At 42.3% G+C, this 25,215-nt stretch overlaps 1 protein-coding gene across 1 annotated transcript in view; it reads right to left on the bottom strand.

The window, feature by feature from the left end:
* SCEL (sciellin) overlaps nucleotides 1-25,215 on the bottom strand; it is a 241,197-nt gene that overhangs the window by 93,247 nt on the left and 122,735 nt on the right. The window contains exons 13-18 of the mRNA XM_029603190.1: nucleotides 24,232-24,291; nucleotides 19,121-19,195; nucleotides 14,659-14,685; nucleotides 13,172-13,231; nucleotides 12,739-12,786; nucleotides 8,697-8,753 (exon numbers count right to left, since the gene is read on the bottom strand). Of these exons, the coding sequence (XP_029459050.1) occupies nucleotides 8,697-8,753; nucleotides 12,739-12,786; nucleotides 13,172-13,231; nucleotides 14,659-14,685; nucleotides 19,121-19,195; nucleotides 24,232-24,291 (327 nt within the window). The remainder of the gene's footprint in view (nucleotides 1-8,696; nucleotides 8,754-12,738; nucleotides 12,787-13,171; nucleotides 13,232-14,658; nucleotides 14,686-19,120; nucleotides 19,196-24,231; nucleotides 24,292-25,215) is intronic.

The following is a 25,215-nucleotide window of genomic DNA, read 5'->3' as shown; positions in this document are numbered from 1 at the left end:
CTGTCTTCACCATCCAGGCCCTATACACCCATTCATCTTGGAAGTAGATGCCTCTTCCATAGGTGTAGAGACCGTACTAAGCCAGTATTCTCAAAGAAGTTCTCACCGGCTGAACGCAACTATGGCATCTGAGACAGGGAACTCCTCACAATCAAGCAAGTGCTAGAAGAGTGGCATCATTGGTTAAAAGGTGCTCAACACCGTATTACCCTCTACATGGATCATAAGAATCTGGAATCTCTATCATGCTCAGTGCAGTTAGTGTAGCTGGGTTCAAAAAAGGTTTGGATAAGTTCTTGGAGGAGAAGTCCATTAACGGCTATTAATCAAGTTGACTTAGGGAATAGCCACTGCTATTAATTGCATCAGTAGCATGGTAACTTCTTAGTGTTTGGGTAATTGCCAGGTTCTTGTGGCCTGGTTTGGCCTCTGTTGGAAACTGGATGCTGGGCTTGATGGACCCTTGGTCTGACCCAGCATGGCAATTTCTTATGTTCTTATGTTCTAATGACTGAATGCACAACAAGCTCACTGGTTCCTGTTCTTCGTATGCTTTGATTTCGAGCTGAGGTATTGGCCAGCTCTCAAGAATGTCTGTGCTGATGCTGTTCCAGTCTGAGGACACTCCAGAACCTCCCAGGCACATCATCAATCCAACCAGGAACCTCCTAGCCTCCTCCATGATCATCCCTCCAGGGAAGATGGTCATTCCCAGTAAACTCTGAAAAAAGGTATTGAAATGGTCCCATGACTCCCGTGTCACAGGTCACCATGGATGGGCCTGAACCCTCGCACTACTTCAACAATATTAATCGTGGCCTCAGATAAAACAGGATGTTAAGGTTTATATGGATTCTTGCCCCACCTGTGCACAGCAGAAAGCTCTGTCAGACTGACCCTGGAGGCTGTTACAGCTGTTGCCAGCCCCCCAGAGAACCCTGGACCCACTTGTCCACAAATTTTATTATGGACCTCCCGTTCTCTAATGGCGCCACCATAATCTGGGTGATTATCAACCGCTTCTCAAAGATTGCTCACTTTGTCCCACTCCCAAGTCTCCCATCCGCCCCAGAGCTAGCATACCTATTTACGTTTCATGTCTTCCAGGCACAAACCTATAGAGATGTCCACCAGAATAGCAGGCTTCTCAGCAAAAAAAAAAAAAAGAAAGCACCTTATACTGTCTTTTCTCCCCAACCTTAAGGATGCTGACATTCGCATTCTCTCCATCAAACTTCCCTATCATACCATTGCTATTTGCCTGCAAAGCCTTGAGCTGAGGATTCCCAGAAAGCATGGCTAATTCAGCCCTCCTTATCTGTGGAAAAAGAAGCAAGTTTACTTACCGTAAACGGTGCTTTCTGTAGATAACAGAATGAATTAGCCATGTGTTCCCACCCACCTCCCTGGTCACTATGACTTTTCCTCTTACTTACACTTCTTATGCTTCTACTTCTATGCTTTGGAATAAACTGGCAGGAGTCCGTTGGGCTGCATGGGAAGAGGACTGTGTAGGCATGCAGCAGTCAAAAATTAGCTGCTAGACGAAGTTCCCGTCTAGAACCGCCAGGGGGCGCTCCCAGAAAACATGGCTAAATCAGCCCTGCTTATCTGTGGAAAACATACTATCTGCATTAAGTACACTTAATGCGGGTAAAACCTATTGATAATTCAATGCCATATATTGTAGCAATTTTCAAAAGCCCACTTACACAGGTAAAGTGCACTGAATATGTAAAACCCAGTTTTAAGTATGTAAATGCTTTTGAAATTCAGGCCCTAAGTTTGTAGAATGGCTATACTCCTGAAGAGCAGGTGGAGGGGGGAGGTTACTGTGGGCTTTGTATTTTTATTTTTTTTTTGTCTATCAATGGACTGGTTGTCTTCCTGTTTTGTTTTGTGTAATATACGTGATTACAGTCCTGCCTTACAAGGTTGATAATATTTTTGAATGTCTGAATATCAAAGGCAGATATTCAGTTAATTATATCTTACTGGTTTCATGTTCATCAGTCTTGATGTATGAAAATACCAATAAAACTATTAGACAGTTTTTTAAGAAAATGCATTTAATAAGCATCTTGATAAATAAGAATGAATGAGATTTACCTATTCCTGCTTTTTCCAGCAGTGCTTTTTTCAAGTTCTTGGTCCCTTTCAAATTTTAGCAAAAATTAGAGCAGGCTAGGAACCATTATATTCAACTGTTATTTAGCAAAAATGAGCAAAAGTGGTTACCAAACTGATAGAGAAACCGGATGTGTGTCGTATTTCAAAAGATGTCTGCTAACCTCTGATGAAATAAAATAGGATGGAAGTTCGGTATGGATGTTTCTGTATATATCCTTTGAATGCAAGCAGGAGGGGCCAAGAGGAAGAGAGATACTCAAATTAGCCTGATCATGCTATTTAGCTTCTCCTTGATAAGTAACCTGCTCACACTGTTTAACTAATGCACTTTCTGGTTTCTATGCACGGCAACAGCATGTTCCCTGTACGTAGCCGGATCAATCCAGACTCCTGAGTTTTGCCTCCCCACCAGCAGATGGAGACAGAGAAGTTTTAACTGACTCTGCCCTATACCCTGAGATGCCACCCATAGTCTGTCAGTATTTCTCTGTCTCCAGCAGATGGTGGAGGTGCAAAATCCTGCAGTCTGTAGTTAGTCCTTAGTTGTAAAAAAAAAAAAAAAAAAATTTTTTTAGTGTTAGATAGGCCTTTAGGGAGCTAATTTGGTTTTTCTATGCACGGCAATGGCATGACTTTTTACCCTGCACACACTAAATCTTATATCATTAAGTGGTATTTTAACATGTATGTTAAATGTTTTTGAGGGCATAGGCCCCTAAGTGATCTTTGTCATAAGTGAAATAATATACAGGAATTAAAAGTGACTGAAAGAAAGACATTCTGTGGCTCACAGATTAAGTATAGTTCTAAGTGGAAATAGAAGATGTGTTCTTTGATCAACATCCTCCCTTTTGTCATCTTCTTTCCACTTGCCACTGTGTGTTTATAATCACAGGAAACACTTCCCTATGATCTGTGTTTTCTCCTCCAAACATTCAGATGTAATTGCATTGTAAATATGTTTAACATTTCCTATATGACAATTTTTTTTAGAAGGGCAGGCAAAGGTGAAAGGAATCCATAATGTTTCCCTAGCTGATTCTGGAGTACCCCCTATCCAGGCTGGTTTTTCGGATATCCTCAATGAATATGCATAAGATAGATTTGCATGCCTGCCTCTATTATATCAACCTAACAAATGAAGCTTGACCGACGTGCAGCAAATGCGCAGTAGAGAACAGCTCTACTGCGCATGTGTGGGCAAGCACGTCGGTCTCAACGAGCGTCAGCTGGATATCAACATGGCGGCATTGGGCGGCATCGAGCGGTAGCGGCGGCAGCGGCGGTGACGAGGAGCGGCGGCCAGTAGCGAGGAAGGAGAGAGTGAGAGGGAGGGAGGGAGTGAGTGAGAGGGAGGGAGTGAGTAAGAGGGAGGGAGGAGAAAGTGTGTGGGTGGGAGGAGGGAGGGAGGAGTGGGTGTGTGGGTAGGAGGGAGGGAGGGAGGAGAGAGTGGGTGGGAGGGAGGAGAGAGTGTGTGGATGGGAGGGAGGGAGGAGAGAGTGGGTAGGAGGGAGGGAGGAGTGGGAGGTAGGGGTGGGAGAGGTGGGGAGGAGTGAGGGGAGAGGGGAGAGGGAGAATGAGGGGGGAGAGGGAGAATGAGGGGGAGAATGAGGAGGAGGTGAGAGACAGAGGGATGTGAGTAAGTGGAAGGGTAAGAAGTTGTGGAGCAGAGAAAAAGGGAGTGGAGGAGGGCTGAGGGAGAGGGGATGGGATTGAGAGAGGATGGGGAGTGACTGAGGGAAGGGGAGGGAGGTGAAAGTGAGGAGAGGGAGGCAGTGGGAGGCAGTGGGAGACAGAGGGTGAGTAAGACTGAGTGGAGGGAAGGGGGTGAGTGATTGAGGGGAAGGGGGAGTGAGGGAGAAAAAGTGTAGAAGGGTGCTGTGTTCGAAAATGGACTGAAAAAAAAATTAATGTAGCCCCAAAATGGGCTTAACGGCTTGTATAAATATATACCATGCATATTCATTATGGATATCCTGAAAACCAAGCCTGTCTGTGTCTCTAAAGGACCGGAGAGGGCACTGTAAGACTGGCTTGAGAAACAATATACTAATGCAGCCAGCAGTTTGAATTACCATTAATACAGTGGTGTGAGGAGTCTGGAAAGGGAGATTATGTGGGTCATCTTTCAGCTCTACTCATACCTCTTAGGATGAACAAAGGAGCATATATCTAAAAGAGTTTGAAAAGGACCTATATGTATCAAATATATTCTGTACATTTAGGAGGTAAGTTTAAAAGAAGTTACACTTGTAAATGTAACATATTATCAAGCAATTTTAAAAAGCCATTTACGCATGTGACGTGCACTTACGCTTAAATATCCTATGAAAAATTCAATGGCATATATTGTAGAATTTTTCAAAAGCCCACTTACATGGGCAAAGTGCATTTATATGTGTAAAACCCAATTTTAAGGATGTAAAACCTTTTTAAAATCAGGCTCAAAGTATTTTCTTTTTTAAAAGAAATGCTACTGTTTTTACAACATAGATTAACCATGTAATGGTAAATATTTGAAAAAAATATAAGGCATCTTATTTAATTAAGACAGTTTTCAGAGACACAGAATGGGAAATAGCTATTTCTAAATAAACAATTGGTGGTAAGAACTTGGGGGTAGAAGGGCCTGGATGTTAAGCATGAGCACTTGTATGCTTATCTGCTTAGGATGGTAGAGAACCAAAAAGCAAATGACAACAAAAACTGAATTAGACAAGGAATGATATCCTACAAGCAGATGGGATATATTGTATATCCTTAGCAACATAGACCAAACAACTTTGCAGATAGTTTGGACCACATGCTCTTTATCTGCCATCATCTACCATCATTACTATGGGTCTGATTCACTAAGCTGTTTTCCCATAGACACAGAATGGGGGGAAAAAAAAAAGTCTAGTGAATCAGGCCCTGTATATGCATACTTAAGGTAGATTTTAAAAAGGCCACGCGTGTGCCCATAAACGTACATATCTCAGTGCGTGCAAAAATACATGCTATTTTATATCCTATGCATGTAGGTCTGCAGCTGTATACACAGAGCCGGCGGAACCACTAGGCCTGTGCCATTAGGGGCACAAGCCATGTGGGACCACAAGCAGCAGCAAAGAGGAGTCCCACCCCCATTACAGGGCACGAGCCATGTGGGGCTGGGAGCAGCGTCACCAAAGAGGAGTGGAGATTTGGCAATCTCTACCCCTCTTTGCTGCTCCACATGGCTCGTGCCCTGTAATGGGGGTGGTATGTCTCTTTGCTGCTGCTTGTGGTCCCACATGGCTTGTGCCCCTAATGGGGGTGGTGGTGTGACTGGGAGGGGGGGGGGTGCAAGGTAGAAGGTGCCTAATTCCTTTGCACCAGCCCTATGTACGCATGCCACTTTGTGGGGAGAGAGAGAGAGAGACTCTATAAGGTGCAGTCTGATACTCTATATATGGACCATTTTTAAGGGGGCACTTTGATTTGGGGTGAGTTTTTGGAAGTGGATTGGGGTTAGGGAGGTGATGAAAATTCTAACAAGAGGAGTTGATTTGTACACTGCAACGTCTGCTAGCTGCATTGTACATATCAACTCCTTTTCATCACTCATTACATTCAAAAAGAAGCTTAAGACTTGGTTTTTTGCACAAGCTTTCCGGGAGATCTAAGAGCTGGAAGAATACCACACATGAATAGTCTTTGATCTACCATCACCTCCTGTACATAGGTTGCTGATCAGTTCGTGATCGCAATTTACTAAACATGTTTATTCTCTGTTTCCTCCTCTAAGTTTCCTCTATTCCCCTTTATTTAAATTCGTTTACTTTTACTTGTATTTGATTTACTTGTATTTGATTTTTTGTTATTGTTTTATGTTTCAATATAAACCTCTTATTGAGGAGTCAGTTATTTACTTGTAAACCGGTGTGATATGTATATTATACAGGAACATCGGTATATAAAAACTAAAAATAAATAAATAAAAAAATCACTTCTAAGTTCAAAAAATCTTTAATGATGTCCATTTTACAATGGATATCTCTGAATCTGTCTGTAACTCCACCCCCCCTAACCCCAACCCACCTCCTGAAAACTCATCCCGATTCAAAGTAATCCACCAAGAATTTTAGATTGGTGGAATATAAATGCTTTTAAATAAAATAAATAAAAGTGCCCCCTTAAAATGGTCCATATATAAAGTATCAGACTGCACCTGATAAAGAGTCTCTCTCTCTCTCTCCACGTCTAACTAGGAACTGTAGCAAAGTGGTGCGCGAATGCCGGCTGAGGAAAATTAGAGGCTACGCATGTCAGTGTTGCCCGTGGAGCGCCTATGCCCTTCTCCCTTTTTCTTGGTGCGCATAGCTCCCATGCAGCCCATTTACACCCATGTCTGTTGCGGCCCCGGGTCGTTCCTGGCCGCTCCTCTTACCGCTTCCGGGCTTCCGGGGCTTCCGGGCTTCCGGGGCTTCCCGGCCCCCCTCGGGCCTCCGGGGGCTCTTGCCGCCACGCTTTCGGCGTCCCCTCGCGGCGCCCGGGCCTGCCCTCGCTCCCACCGCGCGGCCTCTGCACCGCCGGAGCAGCCGGCGTCTCGCCGCGGCTGGCTCCGCCCCCTAGGGGCACGCACGCGTCTCGGCCCGAGATTTAAAGGGCCAGGCACGGGAAACCTGTCTTCCGCCTCCAAGTGACGTCAGACGCTGCAGGGCTACTTAAGCCCTGCAGTCCCTCTCCTCAGGGCCTTGCAACGAGGTTCCCAGGCTTGCTCCTGTCTCCAGTTGCTGCGTTCGTGCTGTCTCATCTTCCACTTGGCTCCTGACTCGGATTGGCATACGTTTCTTCTTGGCTTCTGACCCCGGACTGGTATTTGGATTTCCTCTGGCTTCTGACCTCGGACCGGCTTCCGTTTACCCCCTGGCTTCTGACCTCGGACCGGCTTACGTGGATTCTCTGGCTTCTGACCTCGGACCGGCTTCCGTTTACCCCCTGGCTTCTGACCTCGGACCGGCTTACGTGGATTCTCTGGCTTCTGACCTCAGACCGGCTTACGTGGATTCTCTGGCTTCTGACCTCGGACTGGCTGACGGTGATCCATCGGTTCCTGACTCCGGACTGGCGAGCAACGACCCTTCGGCACTCAACCTTGGACTGCAGCTGACCAGGCCCCTGTGGGCCCTCCTAAGTCCCAGCGGCCGGGTTCCTACGGGCTCCTCCTGGGGGGACTCCGGCTTCCAGGGTGAATCTCCTAAGTCCCAGCGGCCGAACTCCTACGAGCTCCTCTCGGGGGAGGATCGGCTTCCAGGGTGAAGGTTCTCTCAACACAGTGCCAGCGCCTTCATCTCCGCCTTCCTCGCCAGAGCTCTTGGTCGCATAGGGCTCCCAGAGTTCCACCTTCGGCCAGCCACTAGTCTGTCAGCTCCGCCTCCCGGTCGGGGTCGCTGCTACAAACATCTACAGCAGCTCCTCTTCTGGCTCCGATCGGCCCAAGGGTCCACAACTCCAACAATGTGTGGCCGTTTTTGCATGCACAAGGCTTTTAAAATCTATGGTGAACCAATTGACAAAAAGGACCACAACAATTTTTGTTTTTTTAATTTAAAGCATCTCTATTCTACAAAATTTGTGAGCCATATTAATGACTGACTATCTAGAGAGATAACATGCACATGCACATATATTGGACACATGGCAACAGACACACAAAAAAAAAGATGAATTAGCACAGGTTTGAAATTTGTGAGCAGCAGCAGCGCTACCATGCTTGAATTAGCACAAGTTTGAAACCTGCTGCTACTGCTTACAATTTTCAGATTTTTGCTAATGTAGCCCCTTTTGGAGGATTTTATCCTGCAATAAGTTTTCTCATGCTGTCCAATGACATTGAGGCTGGCTTGGGATGATGTTTGAATTTGCCCTGCAAAGATTTACTGCCAAGTATACATTTCTGCTCATTTCTGAAGTTCAGAACAGAGAGGTCAATAGGGGGGCTCAACAGTCCCTGCTCTGCTTTTTCAATGTCACTGTAAGGAGTAGTCTGAAAAATCCACATTAATATCTGCAACATGAGATCACAGCACCCCATATGTACTAGAGAAGAAATCCCAAATACTTCCACTTCTAGTGCTGGGTCTATTTATCAAATCACATAAATGTGAGAAATCAGGCCTTGAATGCACAGACTAAAGCACGGCAATGACTCAGGATGGAACAATGACACCACAAACCAATACATATTTGTATATGAAAAGTTTCAACTTTTTGCAGAATGAATGTAAAGTCAGTGGAGAAAGCATGTGAAATCTTGCAAAGCATAATGCAAAAAAACAAAAAACCAAAAGGTCATTTAAAATGTATTTGTAAGAGTGTGTGGAAAGTAGCATTTTCATTTTTCAAACAATTTTGAAAGGTGAAGTCTGCACTTTTGCTTTTCTTGTAAAATTTCACAGATCTCAAGCTGAGAATGCTAGTTAAGCATAAAGACAGGCTGAATTACTTCTTTGGTCTGAAATGCCGGTGCCATGTGTTCTGTTTCATAAATAGTCTAACCACAAGTCAAAAAGAAAAGCAAGAGGATGTGTTGTCAGGCTTACCTTTTGCTTGGTTTTGTAGAATTTTTTATTTCAATGAGATTATCCAGATCGTGCTCCCTTTAAAAAGGAAATAAGTGAGTCAGTAATTTTATGCTCTTCAACTATGAAATTATTTAACAAAGGGAAGGAAATGGGGTTCAATTAAATTATAAATATTTATAAATTAAAAATATCATGCAAACAGTCCAAAAAAGAAGTGATAGGCTAATAACAAACCTAAAATAATCCCTCCAATTTACAAATCTAAACACCTGACCCATTTTCCCAAAAATATTTTAAGGATCATCATAAATAAGAACCGCACTAAACACAATCATCTGAATTCTAAAATTCTAATCATAGGTATAAAGTTTGTATGACTCATGACATGGCGTGTTCATAAAAATGGGGCTTCTAGTACACTCACTATAGGCCAGCATTAGCCTTTATGTTTCTTGCTCTTTCAGTACAGAAGTTCCACGACACCCACTTAGGGGTATCAGGCAGAACCAAAGTATGCAAATCGTAGAGGTGTTCTAACCTCTTAAAGCTATAGGAACCATAGAACGTCAATCCTCCTACCCAGATTACACGGACTTGCCGGCTGACTCCATTTACCACTCCAAGGCCAGGTGTCTCTCTTGATTACAATAGGTCCAGCTAATTCCTCACTGTGGGCCCTCAGATGATGCAGAAAGAGCAGCCAGGATACTAACTAAAACCCACATCAGGGCTTACATAGCCCAGTTTTACAGTCCCTTCATCAGTTACCAATATGTTGACAAATCAAATTTAAGATTCTAATATTTTTACAAAAGGCCTTACAAAATGTGCATAAGCGCTTCACTTAAAATTTGCAATTCTCCAAGATTAAAATCTGCTGGGTGGAATCTTTTAGCTGCCTCATCAATGCAGCAAATGCATCTGGAAGAGTTGCGAACAAGGGTTTTACTCTAGGAGGCCCACAGCTATGGAATGCCCTACCAGATGAACTGAGAGCAATTGAATGTACCTAGACTTTTAGGAAAAAGCTAAAGGCATTCTTTTTAAGGAGGTGTTCGATTAAAGGGCAAATACATATGAATCTCTTTTGATCTTTAAAAGACATCCAATTTTTTCTCCTTTATTCAATGGGTTTTGGTCCAGCTTTCAGGTTACTCAGCATTATTTGAAATTCAAAAGAAGCAGCGCTCGGCAGCATTTGATTGAGTGGTCACAAGAACCAGTGGGGGTAGTGGTTACTGTGAAGAAATAAGGGAAGGCCATCAATTAGTGCCCTTCCTTTTGGTCTTTCCAGTATTCAAGGCACCAACCCCCCCTGGTCCTTTGATCTGGATTTATGGATTTATAAGTCAATTGTGATGGTTTTGTTGCAGCAAGAAAGGTTTGCTGTATAGCAGATTAATCTGGCTAAATGGTGCTTCATAATGAAACTGAATTTGATGGGAATCTGTGGTATCCCTGTTACTGCCTGGCTAGCAGGACAGGATACACAGGGAACCTTGGTACTGCATCCTAGCAAGTAATATGGTGGGAGCTTGGGCTGCATGGCTAATAAGTACAGTTGACTCGGCTCATGGGAAGCTTCTTTCCAACAGTACTTTGGCTGTGTCTTTACTGGCATGGTTGAGTGCGGGGGGAGAAATATGATCCATCTGAGATGCACCTGTTACTATCTACTCTAGTTGCTTTAGGGTCAATTTCAAAAGAGAGCTCCACAGGTACATAAGAACACAAAAAGTGCCATATTGAGTCAGACCGAGATCATTCAAGCCCAGCATCCTGTTAACCTGCATTAAAAAAAACCTTTTGAAAACTGCTTCCTCCCCTCCTCCCCCCCCCCCCCCCCCGCAAGGGGCAGTACTGGGACAGAGCTAGTACAGGCTCAGTGCCATCCCCATGTCCAGAAGAGCTTGGAGATGTACCTTGGTGTCGCTCTTGACCAGAGATACAGGTAGCAAGATCTGTGAAGAGGTGTGTCTTTGGCCCAGGGTAGCATCCCTTACCGTCCCCTAAGCCTGAGAGTTTTCCAGCTTAATGGGGCACTGAGTGGCACAATGGCCAGGGCCTGTGCAGTGTAGGTACAAGTTCAGGTTTCTCTATCGCCGACGTTCCTCCTGCATGAGTCTAAGGCAGTCCACCTGCATTGACTTGTCAGGAGGGTTGGGTGGCATTGAGGTTCTGGGAGGAACAATGGGTCGCTGGAAGTGAAATGCCAGCTGTATCAGGCAATGGGCCTGCCCTCGTTCTTGAGCGTGCTCATGGAAGCAGAGGTCTAGGCAGATGGCTAGGCTGATGAGATCTTCTAGAGCCTTGGGTAGGTTGCAACCAGCCAGTTCATCCTTAATAGTCTCCGAAAGGCCCTGTTGGAAGACTGCTATCAAGCTATCACCACACTACTGCAATTTAGATGCTAGTGTCCAGAACTGGACTGCATATTCTCCCACAGTCCAAGAGCCCTGATGTATCTGCAAAAGGTCAAAAGCAGCTGATGATACTCGTTCTGGCTCATTGAAGATGAGGCGAAAGTCTCACAAGAATCAGTGTAGATTTTTTAGGATCGTGTCTTTCTGTTCCAACAGTGGGGAGACCCAGGCGAGAGTGGATCCTCCCATTAGGGATAATATAAAGGTTACCTTGGCCTTGTCCATAGGGAAGAGAGTGGCTTGCAGAAGTGGATAAAGCACTGAGCAATGAATCCTTGACATTTGAGGGTCATCGTGGTATCTGGGTGGAGGAGGAAGTTGAGGCAGTGGCAGAGCAGGAATTGCTGGGGCCAGCGGGGATGTCACTGCGATAGTGCCAGTTGGGTGGAGACAGCATCCATGCTAGTCTTTCCAAGACTTCTGTGATCTGGTCCAGTACATTCTGTTGTTGCTGAATGCGTTGTGCCATTCCAGAGATGGTATGAATTGCAGACAAATCCACTGGGTCTATGGCCTCGACAAACTGTTATGGTTGTGGACCCCTGAGTAGTGATGTAGTTGACTCAGGCAGGTGGCAAACAAGCACTACTCAGATCCAAGGCCAGGGTCAGAGCCAGGAGGCAATCAGGAGGGCCCAGAACCAAGCAGAGGCCAAGTCAAGAAGACAGTCCAATGAAGCAGGAGTGCAGCAGGAACAGCACACAAGACTAGGTGTGACAGGGAAGAAAGAAGACTGGACTATCAAGGAGCAAGAACACGGGAACAGAAGAACAAGGCAGGAACGAGGACAAGCAGCACATACTGAGAAGTGAGCTACTCAGGAAACCTGTTGCTGAGGCAAAGAGTCCAGGACAAGGTAGGATTAAATAGCCAGGGCATGTGATGTCAAATGCTGGGCGATGGCCAGGGTTTCTCACAGAAGTACCTACAAACTGTCAGGCGGATTTTAAATGCCCTGCGCGCGTATCTTATAAAATCCAGCGTACTTTTGTTTGCGCCTGCTGCGTGAACAAAAGTACGCAATCGCGCAAATTTAGAAAATCTACCCCTGTGTGTGTAGGTGCGTGCGTGTGCCTATGCATCCTTCTGTCGGGTTCCAGTTGTGCGCGTAACTGGGTGTCCAAAGTTGGTGTCCTGCCAAGCGGGAGGTATCTTGAGCCGGTGAGTCCAGGGAGGAGGCTACAGCCTAACAAATTTTCTTTAATCTTTATTAAATCTTATGTCACTCACGCCAATAAAAAATATTAATTTCAGCTTAAAGGTATTCTGAAATCTTTTTTAACAATAATAAATGTATATTTGCAAGTGTGCACGTTTAATAAATGTTGCAAAAGGGGAGTCAGATTCTGTGTGTTTGTAATAGAAGGAGCTTTCTGATTTTTGTGTATAAGTTGGGTGAGAATTCTGCTGCTACTTCCTGGGAGTTTGGGTGTCACATACTTTCCAAGGTCTCAGCTCTTGAGCAAGGGAATAATTTGTACACAAAGTATAACATCTACTTTATTTAATGCAATATTCTTTTACCTTTTTGGATCCTGGTAGGATAGCCAAGAGGAAGAAAAATGGTTAAAATAGAATAAAAAAAACTGTTTTAGGAAAGAAGAAAAGGGGGGAACCCTTACAACAAAAAAACTTGCCTGTTCTTGTTTTTTCCTGCAGTGTTCGAAACATCAAAGTTTTGGTTTCTAGAAAAAAAAAGAAATGAAACCATCCAGGTTACTACAATAGCTATCAAATAATAGGCAATGCAAGTTTACTCTGTACTTCAAAAGATTTTATGCTAAAGGTTTTTTTAAAAGTATCATGAATTAAATGTTATTAATGAAAAGAACGAATAGATTACCATAAAGGTTACTGATCAACAAACACCATTCCTCAGTTCAGTCAATGAAAGCAGTCGGAGTACCACTAAAATATTCAGAATAAATCATGCTTACTGCTGCCTTATTTGCCTTTTTAATTGTTTTAAAGTTCATGCAACTACAACAGTGTATTTTTAATAAGAGAAAAAAAGAGCACGAGAGAGAAAAAAATGAGAGACAGAAGAGCATCAGACAAAGTAATCCATACCTTTGGTCATTTTTCCCTGCAGTATTTGATATTCCAATAAGATTATCCAAATCTTGGCTCCTGTAAAATAAGACAAGATCAGTCAGTATCATTTCACTCATCTGTCAATGGCTGTAACAAACTATGACCTTACACTAGCTAAAAAAGTGAAGAACTGTAAGTACACTGCTAATGATATTCGTGGAGAATTCTACCATTTTTTACAGACCCATAACTAAGCAATGAAACTAATACTAATTCCTTTGGATTTCTGCAACTGAAATTCATGACTCTATACTTTTTTTGCACTGAAAATAAGCTAAGCATTCCACCATGCCTCAAGCTTTTTTTTACTTCCTCAAGAGTGTTCACTCTATTGCAAATCTTAGTGACATCTGCGAAAAGATACAAACTTTTCTTACTAACCCCCTTTGCAAAATGACTCAAGAAGATATTGAATAGAAACTGGCCTCAAGACAGATCCTGTACTCAAGGCTGGATTTAAGATTATGGTGCCCAGAGGCAGAGAACCAGGGGTAGGAGATTTTTCCCCCAGAAATCAGAAAGCAGTAGAGGGAGTCCCAGTTTTCGGGTGCCTTCAGAATTTGGCAAACAAGGCATGTGCCTATGTTCCCAAGGCCTAAATCCAGCCCTACCTGTACTACTTCACAAAACTCCCTTCTTTACAGAAAGTGAATTCCATTTACCATTTCTTTCTGCTTTCTATCAATCAATCAGTTTCTAACCATCAACCACTTTGTGGCTCCCCCGTAGGCTGTATAAGCCTCCTATGTGGGACAGTGTCTAAACTTTGCTGAAAACCAAGTAAACCGCATCCAGTGCTTAACACTGGTCCAATTCTTTGCTCCACCAATCAAAGAAATTGATTTGATTTGACAAGATCTCAGTTATAATATAGACAAATGTACCATAGAAAGCTCTGAAAATGGTTGCATGGTTGTTTGATTGCATGGTTGTTTTTCTGTTGCCTCTATTAATGCATATGATTGCAGTCTGAGCAAGCAACAGTATGCTAAATGGTCTAGTCAGTAGTTTACAAAATGCTAATTGAAATCAATGCCACATTTTCATATGGCCTATAATACCTTTCTCAGTTAAGAGAGGTAACTTTCTCACTTATTCTGGGGCAAGAAAGTTTTATTCTTAAATCTTTTTTATGCCCCTCCGCAGCAGTGGAGAATGTTAAGCAACAGCTACAATAATTTAAGATACAAAAGGTGCAGCAGTCAACTACCAAAGCAGATAAAATTATAGTTACAACTAGAGTACCATGTAGGGTCACTTATGATTGTAGGAAATCACCAGCCCAGAAAAAGGGGACAAGCATGGTCTCCATGCATATAAGACTTTCAAAGTAAGATACTTGAAAACATAACCTCAGAAAAGTGATATGTAATTTAATTTCCCCTGTATGGATTTAGGAAGGCACTCTCTTCCACAGTGACTTTATTTTACAATTTTTCATGCTAGTGTATTCCAAATATTACCTCATCTTTCTCTCAGTAGTGCTTCGTCTTTTACCATCATCCAAGAGAACAAGTAGGAAATGAAAAAAAAAAAGATTTAAAAATTGAAATCACTGTTAATCTCTCCTGATGCAACTTCCATACTTGACCATGTTTTGAATCACTTGATATAGCAGACTGGTGTTAGTGCTTGAGTAACAGGACAGGAGTCAAAGATCCCACCACTATACCACATGCTAATTGAGAATCAAAAGTTACAGTGAGGTTCACTTTACTCCTTTCAAAGAAGCCCTGCCAGTTGCTATTTTCCTTTCGCTCTGCAGTATTGAGCCTCGTTATTTCAGTAAATACGAAGTTGATGCATTATTACAGATCAGCTTATACAGCAAAATCTGAAGATGTCTGCACTCAGCAGGTACAAGTTTCTCCATTCTGGTACTCCACACATGAGGCCCAGCATATTTTTACCTCAACGAATGTCTAAATACTTGACTCAATCTTTCTGCTTTTACACACCCTATTGGTGAACTCTACAGATTTCACATAATGGCAGATCTAGTTTCAGTTTCAGTAGTGCCTAGTCATATTACCAATCAAAATATGAATTAACTTTAGTTTAGATGTTTGATAAACCGCCTTTCAATCAGAATATCAAAGCAGTTCCACACCCAGTGCATGTAATGTGTTTTCAGGCTCAAGACATCCAGATGAAGCTTGGACATGTCATGGATCAATTCCAAGTGTGCAGCATAACTGTGAAACAATTTGCTGTGATTTGTTGGCAGCATTGTGGCACAGAAGGCCCAGTGCCTTGCTTGGCATGGGAATGCTGCTGACTACATTTATTCTAAGAACCGTCCATCAAAGTGAAAGAAACAATTATAATTTTAGATTTATTTTTTTTTTATATTCTTTTTTTTGCACTTTTTTCAGCACTTTAAAGTGAATTACACTCCTCTTGTGTTTTATAATATTTGGATGTTGTGATGGTGGTCACCAGAAATAATCTCAGGCGATCTTGTTATCCAAAGATGATCATGCGCCTACGCTCTTAAGATCACAGAAATGCCTTCTCCTCAGGTCTTAATGATTTATGTGGCTTTGAATGCTCACGTATAATATTGTTCAATAGTTTTCATGTTGGTGCAATACAAACTACCACCAACAAAGAATTCATTTTCCCCAGGACCAATGCAGCTCCTAGAACCCCACACAAGGGAGCCAGATGTGCTAAAGGGGTTTTCCCATTCGTATTTATGAGAAAAATGCATTGCACGTCTAGCCCAAGGTAACACAAAACACATGGGCTGAATTTTCAAAGCCATATACAGTATGAGGAAAAACCATGGGTTTATGCTCGTAAATGGCTTTTATAAACTTTCCTGGGGCTCAGAGTGCATAAAAATATGCCAATTTCATTTCTTTAGGTGTTCTGCGGGCTGAGCTGGGACTTAAGCGCCGTACTTGTTTTTTTTATTTTCAAAAGCATGCGCCTAACTTAACTCGCACAAGTTACAACCTGAGGAAAGCTTGGGGCAACTGTACGCAGATCATTTTGTGCTTGGTGAAAGGCAATCACCTAAGCATTTTATAAGGGAATTTATGCATATAAGTTCACTTTGAAAATGTGGAGTAAAGTCCATGTGCCCAAGTGACCTCATGCAGGGAATTTTCAAAGAGACTCCTGCGGGTAGAGTTTTTATATTCAGAAATGGACTTTTACAAATTTTCCCACCCGATATGTGGGTAAATTCATGAACACATGTCATCTTCACACATGAATTTACCCAAACTGAGCAGAGGAAATCCTAGGGGCAGTATGGACTTGCATGCATACTTCTGGATTTTAAAAAGTATACCTGCCCATTTTCATAAAAAGTGTGAGCAGATATTACAGCATCTGTAACTCGTGTGGGCAGATATGGCAGTATCATTTTTGGAGTGGTCTTACATGAGTAAGCCTGCTTTGAAACCTGAAGCCTTTGCTGCTTTGAAACCTGAAGCCTTTGCTGCCTTTTTTATATGCAACGTTGAAAATTGACCACCACAGAGATCAATTTTCCAAGCCATTCCATAGGTCAACACAATGCTTTACGGGTAAAGATGGCTTGTTAAATATTGCCTGCCATATTTGTGGGGAAATTTCCATGCATATGTCCTAGATACACATAAAGCTACCCAGACTGAGCGGAGGCAGTCCTTGGGGTGTAGTTGGGACGGGGGTTGCACTTACTCACATACTTTGGGATTTTCAAAAGTATGCATGCAAATTTTCCCCAAACATTTCTGCATACAAGTTAGCAGATCTGTGTGCAGGTAGTCTTGGAGGGGTTAGTTTTCAAAGCAAACATGCATGTGAAAGTTCACTTTCAAAATTAGTATAACTTATGTGCATATTTGCAAACTTTCTTTTATGGGTTGTTAAAAAAATCAGCCCCATGTAAAGCAGTTAGAGTAGTATGATAGATAGATATTGATATATGGAGGAAATACCATAAAACAAACAGACAAGCAGCCATAAGAGGATAAAAGTATTCTTCTGCATAGAGGAAAAAATTATCAGTATCATATTACCTGATAAGAATTTAGCATAGGGAAATGGCAAATACTATGACAGTGACCGGATCTAATATGAGCCTGTTTGGGTGATGGCAGCTCCCAAAATGGCTGTCCATATTAAGAAATGAGAGTGTGTGAGCGTGAGTGTATGTGTGTACAAATAGATACTGATATAAACACACACACTATTCCATATCCTAAAATAGACAGCCATTTTAGGGGATGCCAAAACTCAAAGCAGGCTCCTACTGCAATGTGTCGTTGTCATTGTATTTGCCATTTCTCAGTGCTAAGTTCTTATCAGGTAATATGATACTGACAAAACTATTCTTCTGTGTGAAAAGAATTGTACTCTAATGGCTGCTTGTCTGTTTGTTATTTTGTATTTCCTCCAGTTCATAAAATCAGGAAGAACTATGAAAATTTAGGTTTCAAAATTCAGGCCATGCAACTATCTTGTCTATTTTATTTAGATTTATATTCCACTTTCACAGCACTTCAAAGTGGATTATATGCAGGTATTGTAGGTATTTCCCTATCCCCAGAGGACTTACAATCTAAGGGGTAGATTTTCAAAGGGGTACGCGCGTACCCCCCGAAAACCTGCCCCAAACCCCCCCTGCGTGCGCCGAGCCTATTTTGCATAGGCTCGGTGGCGCGCGCAAGCCCCGGGACGCACGTAAGTCCCGGGGCTTGCATGGAGGGGCATGTCGGGGGCATGCTACGAGTGACGCGGCGTTTCGGGGGCGGCGCCGCAGGCGTGGTTTCGGCCCGGGGGCATGGCTGCGGCCTCCGGACCAGCCCCTGGACCAGAACTCGGAGCACGGCAGCTGGCCCGGCGCGCGCAAAGTTACGCCTGCTTCCAGCAGGCGTAACTTTGCCGACAAAGGTAGGGGGGAGGTTTAGATAGGGCCGGGGGGGTGGGTTAGGTAGGGGAAGGGAGGGGAAGGTGGGGGGAGGGAACGGAGGCAGGCTGCGCGGCTCGGCTCGCGCAGGCTGCTGATTTTGGGCAGCCTTGCGCGCGCCGACCCCGGATTTTAGCGGCTACGCACGTATCTATTGAAATCCCGCGTACTCTTGTTCGCGCCTGGTGTGCGAACAAAAGTACGCGTGTGCACAGATTTATAAAATCTGCCTCTAAGTTTGTACCTGAGGCAATTGAGGATAAAGTGGCTTGCCCAAAGTCACAAGGAGCAACAGTGTGACTCAAACCCTGGTCTCCTGGTTTATAGCGCACTGCTCTAACCACTAGGCTGCTACTCCTCCACTCTTTACTTAAAATAAAATATTTTAAGAGCTCAAATTCAAATATCTTTTTGTAAATTAGACATGGTACAAAATAATGTCGAACAACAATGTTCTCATTTGCTCTAAAGCCATAAAAAACCAGCTATGTCTGCAATAATCTATCGTTTGTATATTTACACTTATTTACTACAGTTATTGCCCTGCACGTTGATCATCTTTAATTAAATGCATTCACAGGGCTTCCCAAACTGTGGGTCGGGATCCCAGATGGGGTCACAAGTGCCTCAAATGGCAGCACTGTAATGGAATGGGGATGGGGTAAGAAGGACAGGATGACAGAGGATCCGTTGAGGGTTATAAGAACATCCTGCAGGTGAGAGAGAATCGGCTGGGGGATGCAAAATTGGCCAAAAAAGATGAGACAGAGGAGATGGGCTAGGCAGGTGAGAGTAGTGGAGGCTGAAAGAGGGGGGTCTGCTGGAGGGGAGGAGATTAAAAGAGGTGTTCCTCTGGAAAGGTTGAAAGAGGGGATAAGCTGGAGTGCAAGAAGGAATGGTTGTTGGAGGGGGACTGCACCCCCTGGAAATGTGTTTTGGTCGTTCATTAGGGGTCATGTAAATTTTCAAGTACTAAAATGGGGTTACACTGGCCAAAAGATTGAGAAGTCCTGCCTTACCGGTTACTGTTGTCCTTTGTGGGTGATGGGAGTGAATCAGTTCTTGAAGGTACTTGAGGAGGAACGCCAGGAGTCCTTTAAAATAAAAATAATTCGTTTTCATCCAATTGCAAAATGTGTACTTGGCAATATAAAAAAATTGTCCGCAATGATTTATGATCAAAACCAGCCACTTCAATGAGATGAGGTAAATATTTTCTTCTGTTATGGTGCTTTTCATTAATTAGTGATTGTGCAATGATTCATCCAGAACAGAATGTATAAAACAAGATGACCACCATACTTGGAGGCAGGATATGGATGTTCCCTGGGGCCTGTTTACTAAAATGTGTTCCACGTGTAAAGTAACACACGTTTTTAACATGTATCACTGCAGTGCACTCTCCACTAAAGGCTTTATGCCCTTAAGTGAATAGATGCTAAAATCACCACAAGAGCACACATTTAATATTGTTTAGGAAGCAATTTTCATACAACTCACTTAGCTGCAAACTCTGTGGATACTTTTTACCTGCGGTCTTGCCACCAATTTTCAAAGTAAAAGTATTGCTCAAGAATAAAGTGCCCACAGAGATTTGCCCCTTCCTTTTCCATGGATAGATTTTCTGACCAAACCTTGCACATAAAGGTGAATTTTAAAAGCCCGGCGGGTGCCAAAACTGGGAGATACCTGCACAAGTTGGGCTGATGCATGCAGAGCAGATTTTAAAAGCTGCCACTGTATGCACATATTTGCCACTACATGCACAAATGAGAAGTTTCAAAAAAGGGGCAGGGTGTGGGAATGGCATACGCAAGGCATGGAAATTCCTGGATTTCACCATGAAATCTGTGCATAAATTCTTACGCGCCCAGGCATGTGCCGGGTCCCCTACCGCGTAACTTTACTTCTACTATGGATAGCGTGTAAGTTATAAAATAAAGACAAATAGATCAGAAGGGTTTTAAGGGTCGAGGCTAACAGGGGAGAAAGGAGGCTAGTAAACTAGGAGGGATTGGAAGTCCTATCCCTAACCTGGGAGAACTGGGAATGAACTGGTAATGGCAACGGCACGCATGTCTTTAAAATCCCCCCACTTACGAGGTAGAAGTGTCATTTGAGCACATAGGCACGCGTCCACTTAAAACTGTGCACACATGTGTGCGCGATCAGGCTATTTTACAACATCCGCGCATATACGTGTGCATGTTATAAAATGGCCTCGTCCCTGGGCACGGGCCGGCAAACACACGCACATGTACACCCATGCGGCTGTTTAAAAGTTATTGTCCCTAAGAGTAATTTTCAAAGCCATTTCCATGGGTAAAACGATGTTTTACACATAGAAATGGGCTTTGCATAAAACTGACCTTCCTACATAATGGGTAAAAGTACAAGTATAAGACAGGAAAATTGGTTCTTTTTTTCATGTGTAAAATATACACGCATATATTTATAAAATATGTCGGGAAAATACATGTTTTTTTCAATATACTGCAGCTATTTGCACATAACCATACATATAATACTGTGTTAGATCTCGATGCAGCCATATTGTATATGGAGCTGCACAGAGTTGTTTGAAATGATTCTCCCTGCATGTATATTTTTCCACTGGCTTAACTCAGCCCAGCGAAATACAATGCTCATAAAATATGGAACGATATATGTACTTTTACCTGCATGCTTTTTACCTATGGAAATCCCTTTGAAAATTGCCTCTTAATGCTGTTGAAGTTTTTAATTAATGCCTGTATTAACTCAGATGCAGTGTTAATATGATCCATTACAATTAAATTAACTGCTTTGCATAATTTTGCATATTAGCAGTTCATAAATTGTTTATGCATTGAAATGCATCAATGGTGAAATCTCTACGCTATTGTATGTAAACACATATTAATATGCATTAAGTAATAATACAGGTGTTTAAAGCAAGGTACGCTTGCATTATCCTTGACACTGCTTACTAAACAGACCCCTTAGCATCTCTTCAATGATTTTTGGGCTAGTGTGGCTAAAGGAATAATTAAAACATGAGAGTTTTAAATGTTGATGTTGCTAAAATTGTATTAACTCACAAATTGACTAAATTAGTTCCCAATTATTATTTTTCTGAAAGATTTAACTGATTTCTGGAGCAAGCCATTTACCAAGATAACTTTTTAAGAAATCTGCTTTATTTTTCTGAAATAACCTCAGTTGACAGATGTTAATATATAATCCCTATACATGGAAAAAGATGCAATATATTTCAATCTTATCAAATTTTAATCAAATAAACTTAATTCAAAAAATCAAATACATTCAAAACAAATCTTAAAGTATCTAGCAAAACTTAAATAAAAAACTATCAAATCAAATACATTTAAAAAATAACCCTAAGAACATAAAATTTGCCATACTGAGTCAGACCAAAGGTCCATCAAGCCCAGTAATCTCTTTCCAACAGTGGCCAATCCAGGTCACAGATACTTGGCAAGATCCCAAAAAAATAAATAGATCCAGTGTTGCTATCACATACTGATAAGTAGTGGCAATTCCTTAAGTCTTCTTGGTTAACAAGTTTATGGGTCTTCTCCCCTAGGAATTGTCCAAACTGTTTTTTTAACCCTGCTATGCTAACTGCCTTCACATCCTCCAGCAATGAATTCTAGAGCTTAATTGTACATTCTATGAAAACAAATTTTCTCCGATTTGTTTTGAATGTGTTATTTACTAATTTCATGGAGTGTCTCCTAGTCTTTGTATTTTTTGAAAACGTAAATAACCAATTCACATTAACACATTCTATTCCATTCATGATTTTATAGATCTCTAATATATATCCCTTCTCATCCATCTCTTCTCAAAGGTGAACAGCCCTAACCTCTTTAGCCTTTCTTCATAGGAGAACTGTTCTATCCCCTTTATCATTTTGGTTGGCCTTCTCTGTACAATGGAGGCAGTGCATGCAAATCTTTCTCTTGCATATTCACTGTAGATACTTTGAAAACCAGGCCTGTTTGTAGCACTTGAGGACTGGAGTTTACCATCACTGCCCTAGCCTGACCCTCTCCAAATTTTTCCATCATACCTTGTAAAACTTAGTGGCCTAGTGGGGCCCAGAGCACCCAATAGTCTCTGGGCGCTGCTTCATCTGATTTAAAATGATGCCAGCCAGTCACATTCAATTATGCCTCCATCACACGAAGGCACATTACAATTACATGTGTTAATGGGCCCTTTTAGCGCATTGTAGTAAATCAGCCCCTACATGAGTAAGATAGGCAGACTATGCAGGTGTGTAGATATGAGAGAAGCAGGCTCTGGAAATGTGTGAGGGTGAGAGGCACTGTGTGTAAGGGTAAGAGAGGCAGGCACTATGTACTTGTGTGATAGTAGGCCATGTATTTACATGCATGTGTGACGTGGCTTTGCCAGTCTAACATTTGCTCCTATGTATACTTTCCAGCAATAGGCAGTAAGTAGGAGGGGTTTTGATATTTGGGATTCCTCCCTTTGCCATAACCCCATCTTTCTGGGGGAGGCTTGTGTGGGATATAAAAATCCCCATGAGTATGCTCAGTTTTCAGGGATTAAGAGCTCATATGAAGGAAAGAAGCTAGAGATCATCCCTAGATCTCAAGTGAGTGTTTGAGGAGCTGAAGCTTGGTTCTTGGATTCTTTCCTCATCCATGAGGGTTTTGATTAACAGTTGGGAGTTATTGGAGTAGAGAAGAAATTTTTGGAAGAAGACTTATTCATTTTGGAGGGAAGGGAATACTCCTGGCATCCTAAAAGGATGAAAATAGATATCTTTTTGCCTGAACAAACAGAGGAAGTAAGGTTGAGAAGAAGTTTTTGATTCTTGACCAACGCAAGCAAGAGACCTGGAGTTGTGGAATTGGTGTACAGAGTAGGATAACTGTAGTGAAGTTCCGAAATCCAACAAGTTCAGAGTTTTGAACTTGTTGGATTTTTTGATAGTTTTGAGCTTGGGGATCTTTTTCAATCTTAGACCAGAATACACTGGAACTACACTCCAGTTATTCTACGCTCCAAGGGGAAGATACATTTGAGATGGATGATAGTGCAAGTGAAGGGAGACTAGTAAAGAGAACTAGAATGGACAAGGAAACTATTGTTTTTCTTATTTTAATATTTTGATAGTATTCTTGATTTTCTCAATTTTGGCCTGGATGCTCATCTTTAAGTTAAACTGTTTATTATGAACACCACCAGGGCATAGGGGGAAACAGGAGGAGTTGGGGTGGCACCAGGGCGGACGCCACGAAGACAGCATGGACGGCTAAAAGGTAAGGAGCCTTTTTGCTTCCAATTTCACGCCCAATAGCACCACCTTTTACAATGGCACTATTGGGGCGAAAGCCAGCAGCGATCGCAGGCCCGCCCACCTGAACTGCACGATTCACGACGACGCGGTGTCTTAGAAAATCTAGGCCTAATTTTTTTTCCAGTACCCTGGTTGAATAGAGGGACATTAGGGCGATTGCTAATTTGTAACTCATTGCTCCTATTTTTTTATATAAAGGTATGTACTTCAAATGTTGGGAAGGTATGGCTTTTTTTCTTTGGCTAATTTTTTCTTCCTTTCTCCTATTTTGGGTCTTGCTGCACTTCTGGAACCTCATCCAGCTGAAATGTGAACCACCAGACTAAAGAGTTATTGACCATGCCAGGGGCCCAGGAAGATAGCTTCCCCCCGCTGAACTTGAATCCTGGTATCATAGCACCCCTGGATGTTGTTCACAGCACAAACTGGGGACCTAACACAGATGCATCTAGTTGTAGCTTTGCCTAACTATAGAACATATTTGCTATTTTCTGCAAAAAAAACACAGTGGAGCTTTTGCAGAACTTACGCATAGTCAAACCAGAATTGTTTTCTATAAAACATCCACCTGCCACAGAAGAGAAATCACAGCACAGATGTTGCAAAGGGGAAATTGCAGAAAAAAATACAGCAAGAAATAAATTTGCAGAAAAGTCAGAAAACCATACTGAAGTTTGAGATATTTGTGGTTTTCATAATTCTCCAGTGTAGGTTGTTTAAACTTACTGTAAAACCATTATAAACGGAATGGAGCCACAATATAACAATGTTGCTGAGAAAGAAAACTCACATTACCTGGATGTTGGTGAGGTTACGGGTGATGGCACTTTGAATTTCTCATCAAGTTTTTCAAACCTAAAAACACACAGAATCATTTTTCAGACTCATAGGCCTCCTGAATCTGTACATTACTTCCTGAAAATAATTCTCCCAAGATCATTTAGAAATACATTTCTATAACAATTAATTTAACAGAAAGATTATATAACTGATCAATTTTACATTGACCAATTTGAAACATTTTTCAGGTCTCTAAAAAATTTGTTTTCAACTCTCAATATATTTACCAGTGGTCATGGTATTCCTTTAGCATTTGTCACACACTCACAGGCCGATGCAGTAATCTGAACATTATGAAACTGTGCTCTGGTTTTTGGCACATTTTTAATGCCCAGTTTAATTTTTTATTAACTCTCGATGCAGTAAGCTAATGCATCAGGAGTTTTAAAAAGCGGATTCTGTATAAAATGTGCTTTTGGCACAGGCAGAATGCACATTTTAACTCAAGGGGTGGTCAGTCCCTGACAGGCTGATCATGCAGTGGCAGCTGCCGCCACTTACCTAGATAAGTACAGATTATCCGGATAAAGTGGCAAACCTCGCCAGATAAGTCAGTACTCATCCGTGAAGTGTTTTTCACAGTTTTTTTTCTATTTTTCACGGGTTTTAAGTCCCAGCGCAGTAGCGCTGGAAACTTAACTCCATCTCTGACCCAAAAGTTAAGATTCCAGCACTAAGGAAAATGCTGGCCGAGCCAACGTACCTCTTTGCATTGGAGAGTAATACTCAGTGCCCTTATTTGCTTGGGATTTCCATGCAAGGATGCTAAGTCGTCCTTTTTTAAAATGCTCATTTTTGTGAGCGTAAATCTCCTTGCTGCATCGACAGTAACGTTTACGTAATGGATATTCAAATGCAGGCAAAGCTGTGCATTGGCAGAATGTATCTTTCTGCATTGGCCTGTCAGACTGGGAGGAAATCCTTAAGGAACAGGAGTTG

Source organism: Rhinatrema bivittatum, chromosome 5, assembly GCF_901001135.1.
Source record: "Rhinatrema bivittatum chromosome 5, aRhiBiv1.1, whole genome shotgun sequence".
Classification (NCBI taxonomy): domain Eukaryota; kingdom Metazoa; phylum Chordata; class Amphibia; order Gymnophiona; family Rhinatrematidae; genus Rhinatrema; species Rhinatrema bivittatum.
This window is presented reverse-complemented; position numbering and strand designations above follow the sequence as displayed.